The 10550-nt window shown below is 42.6% G+C and overlaps 2 protein-coding genes across 5 annotated transcripts in view; one reads left to right on the top strand and one right to left on the bottom strand.

Moving 5' to 3' along the window:
- Positions 1–697: 697 nt before the first annotated feature.
- The window catches only part of LOC118403089 (divergent protein kinase domain 2A-like), a 42686-nt gene continuing 32833 nt past the window's right edge, over positions 698–10550 (bottom strand). For all 3 annotated transcript variants that reach the window (XM_035801550.1, XM_035801552.1, XM_035801553.1), the window contains exons 2-6: positions 3281–4129; positions 2745–2886; positions 2354–2495; positions 1673–1831; positions 698–1109 (exon numbers count right to left, since the gene is read on the bottom strand). In XM_035801550.1, coding sequence (XP_035657443.1) covers positions 736–1109; positions 1673–1831; positions 2354–2495; positions 2745–2886; positions 3281–4026 — 1563 coding nt within the window. In that variant the 5' untranslated portion in view covers positions 4027–4129 and the 3' untranslated portion in view covers positions 698–735. The remainder of the gene's footprint in view (positions 1110–1672; positions 1832–2353; positions 2496–2744; positions 2887–3280; positions 4130–10550) is intronic.
- LOC118403088 overlaps positions 4456–10550 on the top strand; it is a 41837-nt gene continuing 35742 nt past the window's right edge. The window contains exons 1-4 of one of the 2 annotated variants that reach the window (XM_035801549.1): positions 4456–4587; positions 5969–6149; positions 6734–6919; positions 7581–8871. In XM_035801549.1, the coding sequence (XP_035657442.1) occupies positions 6044–6149; positions 6734–6919; positions 7581–8871 (1583 nt within the window). In that variant the 5' untranslated portion in view covers positions 4456–4587; positions 5969–6043. Of the gene's footprint in view, positions 4588–5289; positions 5466–5968; positions 6150–6733; positions 6920–7580; positions 8872–10550 lie in introns of those variants that run through there. The other variant, XM_035801548.1, reaches the window with a different exon arrangement.

Below are 10550 nucleotides of genomic sequence, written 5' to 3'. Positions count from 1 at the left end.
ATTCGACCTCTGCCTTGAGAGTAGAGATATGGAGGCTTTGAGCGGCCTAAGATGGTTTGATGTATCTCCAAAAAGAAAACGTTACGGAGTGGTATTTGTTGTTTACAATTGCACAGCTGCAGTTCTTCAAAGCTTACAAAAATTAACTATTTCAAAATACAACGACTGATATACATCAAGCAATACAAGCTTCGATCAAACATGTATTTACAATACTTATCTTGTTCAGGCGCTCTAAACTATACGGTATCTATATTAGTTTGTTTTAAACATGATTGACTGAAAAAGAAATTAACGATCTATACTTTCGGATACTACAGATACATTTTTCAACAAATCTGGTGTAAAGAAACAAAATAAGATAAGCATTTCTCATCAGTTGCCTATTTACATTGTCAAACGAGCATTCTCCTACGCAGAGACATCCAACGGCGCCATCAATCCGCCTCTTGTTTGTACCCTGCTATCTCAACCGTCACCACCAGGTCCTGACCACCATGCTTATAAATATTAATGAGCTCATCCTTATACATTCAAGATACCTTTTCGAAAACTAAAAGGCCTATTCTCTGATTGGCTGAGAGCTGGTTTGTGGCGACGCCCACAGGAACTAATGGTGACAGTTGAGATAGCAGAGTACAGACAAGAGGCAGTTTTCTGGCGCCGTTGGATGTCTCTGCGTAGGAGAATGCAAACGAGGAGCTTGTGTAAGTTTTCGTTTGTTACCGGTCTTTGTCAAATGTCAGCTGTGAGTCCAACCCGAGCCACTTCCTCAAGTGCGCCTTCAGTTCTGTACGGCCTCATTCGTCCTCCAGGCATATTCTCGTACAAACACTCGTTGAGAAGATTCGCGAGAGTTCCCTCTTTTTCGATGTTTTCCGGCGGGTCGTGTAGCAAACCGCCCGGGTTGGGGGACTCCAAAGTCTCATAGTCCATGTCACTCATGTTCTTGGCCTCGTCTGTGAGGATCTCGTGACATAAGAAGTAGTAAGTGGCACCGATGTGCTTGTAGGGTTGCACGCACGTCTTGTCTTCTTCGGGTTCGTCTGCCTTGACGGTCAAGTCGTAGAAACAGTCTTCATTGCACACCTCTCTTTCCACTAGAAGATCTGTACATTTTGTGGAAAACAAAACATGTGAACTAGGTCCCATAAAGTATCAACAAAAATCTGCATACATGCTAGACTCTAGACAACTAGCGTGGTAACCACATCATCGCTATCTATATATACGGTGCTGGGGTAACACCCCAACCGCCAAATCCATTAGCACAAACCGGTGAATTTTACGGGGTTGGGTTCAATTATATCACACATGGCCGGCTGTGATTAGAAAGACCGGCTGTCAGAAGAAAATACAATTGCTTAGTAAGACTTAGACCAGTTCAAAACCCTTAAGACGGCTCGTTAAGAATGGCTACCAGGCAAGGCTATATCTTACTTTTATTATGTTTCATAAGAGCCCCCTCCCCCATACAATATCATATGACAGTATGCATATATGAGAAATTTGCCAAGGTAAAATCTTGGACTCTGTCCAGTGCGGAGTCGCATTAGAACATCTTACCCTTTCACTAGTGTGATCAGGTCGTCTTACTACGCCCACTTCCCCTGTGTGACTTCCTGAGTCTAATAAACTGTCTCTATTTTGACACGCTCGGTAGAAACCTTACCTCCAGGCATCGATGCCAAGTCTAATATCACCACGTCCTCTACATCTATGACGTACAGCTCAAACTCGCTGTTGACCACGATGTTGTCGTAGCCGAGGTCCGTCGGCATGATGACCCATCCCTGGTCATTGTTGGTCAGCTTATCGACCAACTCTAACACTAGAAACAAAATCAATTTATAACATTGTTATGCAAGAACTTTTTGTTAACACGCTAAAAAGCAGTTACTCTTCAACAAGCTTTCCTCAGTGTGGGTGCTATCTGAAATGTCTGAGCGTTTCCAAAATTATATTCAGGTGCTTGAGCAACTTATTTTTATCTTGTTTACCTGGATGTCTAATCTTCAACCTTCATCGACGAATGTTTGTTAACGTTTGAAAGAAAGTTCATCTGTGGCGGGGTTTAACATCAACCATCCCTCAACTGAGACGGGGGTCGATACCAACTACCGGGCACCTTTTACCCCTTGGTGACGTCGTACTTCCGTTCATGTCATGTGACACGTGACACAGGGTTACGGTCATTTCAACTTGAGAAGGGTCAGAGGAATGATCAAAAGCTTTTTGGTAAGAACTTCAACTTTGTGTAAGGAAAAAGCTATTATAGAATGTCTACAAATACGAAGCCATAATTATATGAAAGAATATCAAATTTTTGGGATACAAAAGGGTATTTTCTGACCTTTGAGTGTTAGTTTCATACGGGTTTCCCACGTGTCCTCGTAGTAGTATCTGAGGGGCGACCCGCTGTGTTCGAACACCGCCATACGTCCACACGCCCCGAGGAATGACGGGAAGGGCCACCCTTGGTTGTAGTGGAACACCTGCAAGATAGGATCACCAAATCATGACTGTCCATCATAATTAGACGTTCAGCCAATGATATCATGGCAATTAGAAGTTCAACCAATGGGAAGTGGCTCCGTGTCCGTCAAATATTTGCATTTCTATGTTTTTATTTTGCAACTGTACGTTTTGAAAGAGGACGGTAAAGTGCGTATCTAAAAGTTACGCTTTTAAAAACCTCATTAAATCGACTTTCAGAACAATCTAGAACATGGTAGTATACTGACCTGAAAGATGATTGGTTCAGGATTCAACAGAAACGTTGTGAGAAGTTTGGCTGATTCGTTCGTTGACAGGACGTTGTCCTTGTCTATGTCGTATGCTGCTTTGGCCTGTTGTAGGAATCTCTCCGACAGACATCGAAGTATGCTGCAGTAAGAGACAAACATTTGAGTAGAAAACAAAAATGAGTACACAAAGCCATATGGACGCACACACACACACACACACACACACACACACACACACACACACACACAGCCATACAGACACGCACGCATACAGACACATTTAGACACACATACAAACTCATTACAAAGTTACAATTGCATTTCATACATCGTATATCAACTTGGTTTAAAACTATAAATCATATGAGGTTTTAAATCAGCGTAAATAATATTGCGAACACACTAATCTATATACCAGTTGATTATGGTGGAAAAGAATTGGTATTGACTTTTAAAAATTTCCTGTAACATTCTTTGATGTATTTGTATAGAAATTGCAAAGATAAATAATAATTGATTCCTGGTATTGATACCTATATTCTTCTTCTTCGTTCGGATCCATCTCCGCCGCAAACTCTCGTAACCTAGCAACGGTAAGGTCCTGCTTCAACAGCTCCACAATGGCGCCGTTCACATCACAACTGTCCCCCTCCAGCAAACTACTCTTCCCCTGACATGCAAACTGGTGGAATTTCCCGTATCTCTCAGCTTCTACCAACAACTTCCCAACAATAGGTTCTTTGTTCGCAGCCTTCAGGCCGAAGTATACTCCGTTTTGAGCCAGAGGTGATGTCCTGCCCGCGTTTGGAAACTGGAATTTCTTGTCAAAATCTTTGCAGATGGAATCCCCGAAACATGCAGGGCAGTAGAAGTCACCGAGAAAATGCTTGACGTTAGAACTTGGGTAGGCAAACTCGTATTCTAAAGCGTCGACCAAACTGACTACTCTGTTATGAGGGTGGACTGGAATCTCGTTGTCGTCTGAGAGCAAAGTGGCGGGTGTTTCTATCTCGTTCCGATTCTTCTGTCGTCCGTTATCGTTGTGTTTTGAGTTTCCCGCCATGTTTTCGTAGTCCGCCATCTTGGCGGGACCCATGAGGTCACGGCTGGAGAAAGGGCCTTGTGGTTTCCCGCCACGCGGCCTGGCGGCTTGATTTCTCTCATAGTGGTTGTAGACGGTGAAGAGGATGAGGAAGGACAGGCAAGCGATGGCGCACAGCCGCTTGTGCCCTGAGACAACCTTTTGCACACGGTCCCATCGGAAGAAAATAGTCCTCATCGCAACGGCTGTCGTTTTTTCATGACGTTCTAATTACTACAGGTTGGATCCTAGAGTACGCCGTACGTTGAAGTCGCACACTGGGGTGTAATTGTCATGCGTTCTGCAAAAAAAAAAAAGTATCAAAAATTATAAAAACATACATATATATTGACATACATAACACGTATGTACAAAAATCAGCCTTCCTATTATACACCACACACTAAACATGACGCAATCTAACATATTTCCGTAAAAATGACCGGAAACAAGACACTCCTTCCTGACGTCATAATCCAACATGGCGGCGCCCCTGGACGCCAACGAAAGCAAAACAGGTTTTGCAACCCTACAAAATCAACAAATATCAACTACGATATTTAGGCACGAAAAAATCTAAATTGACACAATACCCGACTTGCGTAAACTTTGCCCAAAGTTTGCCAACACAACAAAAAACTTTCCACCACGAAGGGGACGACGGGACTACCATGACGTCATTGTCCGCCATCTTTAAATCTCAGACGAGAAGGAAGAAGTTAGCTCAGGCGACACGCTCCGAAGACTCGCCAAAGAAAGGTAATTTTTAGCCTTTTAAAGACCCAATCCTGCATGACAACTCAAATATATGGTCATGAAAGATCCTGGTGAACTATTGTGACCAGAATATCGGTGTAGTTTATGTTTTTTTTTCGACAAAAAAAGACTTTTTGTGGGGGTTTGGAGAGCTACAAAAAATTATTTGCGCGGGAAGTCCCCAAACTTCCCCCGGGCGTGTGAGTCACATAAATTTATTGGCGTGTTCTTCTCGTTTTAGCACGAACATTGTCTTTTCAAGTGCCACCTTTAAAAGAGTCTGTAACCTGCCAAAATCTTAAAAAGTCCAACTGTTTTGAGTTTTGATTTTTGCTAAGCAAGGGAACTAAAGACGTCCACGAAATTTCCACGTTATAATGATTCGGGTGGCATTTATCTTATGATTTTAGACTGATAATGTGAACTTTTTTCAGCTCTATAAAACGAACTTTAAAGATAATCTAGTGGCTAGCTAAAAGGCACAGCAAAAAAAGATTTGATTTTCTCTGAGTTTACGTTGGCGAGGACAGTGAAAAGTTCGAAATGACCCCCCTCCCCCCCATATCCTCTAATTTTCCAGTTGTAAAACAAATGACATTTTCTAGAACTGTCCTTATTCTTTTAGATAATGAATGGTTTGGCAACAATATTTTTCTCTACCCCCCGAGGTATGCAGGAAGTACAGTGTATTTACTGCTGGTTTGGGTGCGGCTTTAATTCCCCAGGGTATGTTTACTTTGGTGGGAATAAAGAAAACTTCCTTTGAAGTAAGGACACTGTGACTCATACCAAACCAGACATTTGTGGGGAGGTTTTGACACAAGGAACATCTTGTCTGAGCTTGTGTGGGTCAAATGAAGAGAGGTGATCACTTTTTGGAGGTTTGTGTGGTATTTTTCCCTTGGAAATTATATATTTCTACTTTCTATTCTGCTATCAGTTGCTAAAGCTAAGTAGACCTCTGCAGAAGACATTGCATGGTCAAAATAGATTATACCATATAATATACGTTCTGTGATTGCTGGGTGGCTGAGCTAGTACCTCTCAATCTCGTCTCTACTAGTAGTAGACACGAGATTGATCTTCTAGGTCATGGGTTTCATACTCAGGGCTCCTGGCCAAACGTTATGTACTTATAGACACTTAAAAAAAAATTTATCAATCCTACTCAGGTGTAAAAATGGGCACCTGACTTTGGTTGGGGAAGTATTAAACAGGCAATGGAAGGAGAGGTTTTTGGGCTCCGCCTTCCAATACCGAATCCTAGACACAGGATAACAACCCACCGCCCTTACTGTTTCAAAACAGTTTTGGGACCTTTTAACACCTTTTTTAGTATTGGATCCATGCATTGATATTGTTATTTATTTGTTTGTGTTTACAGAGAATTGATCCCTTGAGTTTGAAAGACAAGAGTTGTGAAAGAAAGTTTGTTCAGTCTTACACACGAGTGACCAACATGGCAGAAGTTAGTGTGGAGAACAGTGCAGTAGTGTTACCCAAGGTGGAGCTAGACTCCTCTTTAACTGGAGATGACATCCTAGCCTTGGCCACAGCCTGCTATGGTGAGTATCAACCTATTTTCTACATTTCTTGATTTAGCATTTGTATACAATTGTACTCAATTGTAAAAAGGTATGCAGCTTCTGATACCTATTTTTTTTCTTCATTGTATTTTCAACTTATATATATATATATACGCACAGAAAACGAAGCGTCCCTAATACACCAAATTATCCTATTTATCATCCCACATTCTATACATAACAGGTCATATCTTTTTTTATACATGTCATTATATCATTGTTATCATCATTGTAATATCGTTATTAACATAATCATTTTATCATTCTTTCATTGCATCGTATATCATATTGCATATCAACTCAAGCCTTTGTGAAATGTAGTAATAATAATACATAACACATCAAATCAAAACTGTAACTGTAACTAATGTTTTGCTATAACTTCTGGTGCAAATCTGATGAAAAAAAAGCAGCTGGAGATTTCACTACTCTCTGTAGCTTGTATCATGAAAATTGAAAGTCTCCTCAGCGTGCCGTGTTAAAGTTGGTTGTAAGTTAACATTGCCCATTTTGCATGAGTACAAGTTATTTTTATTGATACGAATGTTTCCCAAACATTTCAGAAAGAGAAGGCTCATGCGAAACATCGGAGAGCATGTCTACTGTTCCAAGTCCTAGTTTAGGTACCCAGTACTCTGCCAACTTCTCTGTCATGGACCTCAAGAACATCTGGGGAGGGGGAGGAGAACAGACCTCCACTGCTGGCCCCATGTTCTTTGGACTTGTTCCTGGTGCATCCTGCTCTAATGGTAGGTTCTAAATATCAAATGGTACACTCTAAATGTCAAATGGTATGTTCTGATTAAATCAAGGTTGTCTTCGGGATCTATCCCTCTACTCTAGGACGGAAATTTGCTTGCTCGGACTCGAATGGAAAAAAAATCCTTCCCCTTTGTCCAAAGTTTTGAACTTCATTCATGACATCAATGAAAATGTATTTCTATTTACAAAAGATTGAGCTACATATAACTTGACTCTCTCAGTCTCATAAAAAATAAAGGGAAATTTTGTGTGTGTGTGGGGGGGGACAAAAAAAAAGAGATTAGTTTACAGTTGCCTGAATCATACTGTAGTGATGATGTATTAGTCATCTAAATGTCATCTAAAAAGTAACACAGTGAATCAGACAGCTTACGAGGAAGTGTAAAATTCTTCCCAATGTTTATGTTTTGCAAGGAATTGGAAAGGTTTGCTTTGGCACCAGAGGCACCTAGCAAAAGAGAACAGAACTGCAAGCTACTGTACTTCATACATATGATACACCATGGTGTATTATTGTAACCAGTACTCAATTTGAGTTGTGAGGCTGTTTTATGTGTTATTTATTGTCATATTTAATTAAATGGCAAAATCAATACTTTTTGTTGTCCTTTGCTATGGAGATCTTAACTTGTTTGTCTCTTCAAACAGATCTACCATCTGAGAATCAAGCTGAAAGTGCCAATGTTGCTGGAGAGTGGCCCTCTTCCATCCCTCAGAGCATCTCCCCCATTCCCCATCAGGGGACTGTGGTCAATACCTCACCCCCCTCTACCAGTCCCCAGGGTCCCGTCCCCACCCGCACGGGTTCCAAACAGCAGGATTCCCCCACGGGGATCGTCCAACAGACAAACTACAGCTTCAACATCGCAACATCCAACCTCAACATCACCAACATGCAGTCACAGCAGGTCTCTTCCTGTAGCAAGCTCTCCCCCAATGCATCTGCCTTCAACACTGCAGTAGCGCCACCTAGCTACAGTATGGCTAAGTGCGGCAGCCAGCCTCCTATGGTTAAGAGCCAGAGTGGAGGGGGATGGCAACAGCAGAAGCAACACGGCCCACCTCCCTACTCCAGGTCCCGTCCTACCATGGTCAGCCACCAGGGGGCGCAGTACCAGCTTGAACCGAACGTTCGCAACTTCCCAGGCAATGGCGGCGGCCATCAGCAGTTCAACGTGAACCTGAGCGGCTATGGACGATCTCAGAATCCACAGCAGCCGTCCGGACGCCAAAACACCTCACCTTACCTCCACCCGAATGGCGACGGCGGAATGTACTCCAAGACGATTCGTCCGCCAAAACGGGTGTCTCCGAACAGTCGTCCCTACTACCCCCTTCAGCCCCAGTACAACAACAATAACATGGGTCAGCAGAGTACCATTCACTACGGCAACAACGCCCCGCCCAGCCACTCCAACTACCCTCCCAATGTCTTCCCCTTCTCCCAGGGGTTTCACAATGGCTCTGGTCCCCCCAACAGTTTTCCCTCGACATCACAGCCCCCCTTCAAGAGGCTGAGGGGTGGGGAGGTGCCCTACCTGCGAGTGAACACCAACACCCCTAACTCCAGTCCCTCCAGTAACCCGAACACCCCACCGTACAGATCTGCCCCGGGCTCAAACACGGTCTCACCGGTCATGGCGACTAAGGAAGCCCCTGCTCCCGCGTGCATGTCGCTCAAGATCGTGGAAAAGATCGTCGTCGAGGGATCGTACGCGTTCAAGTCTCACGCCATCTTCCCCTTGCTGCGAGACATTTTCATAACGTGGAGGGACTGCGACAAGATGGTGGTGCCGACGGCGTTACTTTCCGCGTTGCCGCAAGACTTTGACACGCTTCTGCAGAACTACCTGAAGACCAACCCTCCCCCCGCTGTGACTGTGACCGACGCTGCCGACCTAACTCCTGCGGTGGAAAGGGTCATCCACGATGCAGCTAGGTGAGTATCTTTACTAGGTCAAACTAAGGCTCCAAACAAGCCACTACTAGGGGGCCCAAAATGTACATGTAATCCATATTGAGGTCTCATTATACTACCCACATACTGAATATCAACGCAATTCTTCCAGGCATTCTAGAGTTATGCTGATCTCCTGCACACTCATAATTATGATCATCATTATGTCGTACATGTATTTACGATTAAGCTCATCATAACTTATATACATATTAAGCTCATCTTAAATAATGTTAAATCTTAACGATGTTGGGTACTGTACACAAATACATACATACACACATACCAACTCTACCGAAAACATAAACCTCTTGGCAAACGTAAGAATGCTTTTTAACTAATTTAAGAATACTGTTGTGAAAGAAAGAAGATAGGTGGGGTATTTCTAGAAGACTAGAGCTATCACTTAACAAAGTGAAATGTTTCAACTTCTATGTTGGAACAGCCTATCCAAAGTCTGTTGTCACTTCAAGTGAAAAAATTTATGCTACAGTTCAATATGAAAGCAGTATACTAGTGCTTTTCAGTAGTCTCACCTTCAAGTTGCATGTCTGCAGACAGCTGCATCTTAAATGGAAAGAGTGCCAGAAAAACTTTGGCAAAGTTTGCCTCAACCTTCTTCCAACCCATTTCCTTTTAATTAAAATGTCTGTGCGAGAAACGAAACAGCTGCATAAACTGGCATTCTGACAATGCTACGAAGGTGTGCGTGACTCGCCACATTCAAACAAACTGGAAACTACGGACATTTCATCAAATTTTGTCTCTTCAAGTGACAGGTGGCATTTGAGGGTCACGAACCTTCATCAAACATAAATGGGATTTTGCAAAGGGAAGTTGAGATAGCCATCAGTGCAGCCAACATGTCTAACATTTATAGAGGGCAGATTGTTAAGTGGTCCAGCCAAGTTAAGGTCTCATTGATGAGTTTCTTCTTCCCATAGACTTCTATGTTATAATTCGTGGTTTAAATAGGCGCGTTCATAATGAAGCTACGTGAAATTTCAGCAGATTTTTCATTCTTTGTCGAGCACATTTACCCTATATCGTGGGAAAAAATTGCCAATGTAAACTATACGTAGAAACTTTTTTATAGCAATTACAAACTACGATTAGTCAATCCCCACAAAAGGCACTTTTTCGCTGCTATTGTACAACCGCACCACTCAGAACCCACGACTGTGTACCTCCGATCTAGCGCGCGGCTGCCAAACTTTACCTGCTTATTTCTTCAGTTAGAAACAAAATTTCACCAATCTAACTTTTGATATCAGTTCCGCTGGCTAAAAGGGAATTTCTCACCGCTAAAAACATGCGTCTATACAGCCGTTCAGTTTTTGGCTCGGATCTCTTTTAGGGTGTCCACTCGCGGAGTAATACATCAATGAGACCTTAAGTGGAGACACTAAACAGTTCTTAAAATAAGTGTCTGCAACTGCAAGTCGGCTGCAAGACTGAGATAAGATTCTCTATATTAGGCAGCGTGTTGGACTTTCCTTTTTTGTTCATGAAGTGACTGTGTAAAGAAAAACTGAGCTCAATGTAACATTTGTAAATAAATACATAATGTTTATTTACTTTGATATTATTTAGCCTAACAAACTACTGCTCTCTTTACTCATCCTTACACATGGTGAGCAGCCCCTCCAGCTCTATCCTGC

This window comes from Branchiostoma floridae, chromosome 16 (assembly GCF_000003815.2).
Source record: "Branchiostoma floridae strain S238N-H82 chromosome 16, Bfl_VNyyK, whole genome shotgun sequence".
NCBI classification, from domain to species: domain Eukaryota; kingdom Metazoa; phylum Chordata; class Leptocardii; order Amphioxiformes; family Branchiostomatidae; genus Branchiostoma; species Branchiostoma floridae.
The sequence above is the reverse complement of the archived record's forward strand: the minus strand, read 5'-3'. Positions and strand labels throughout refer to the sequence as shown.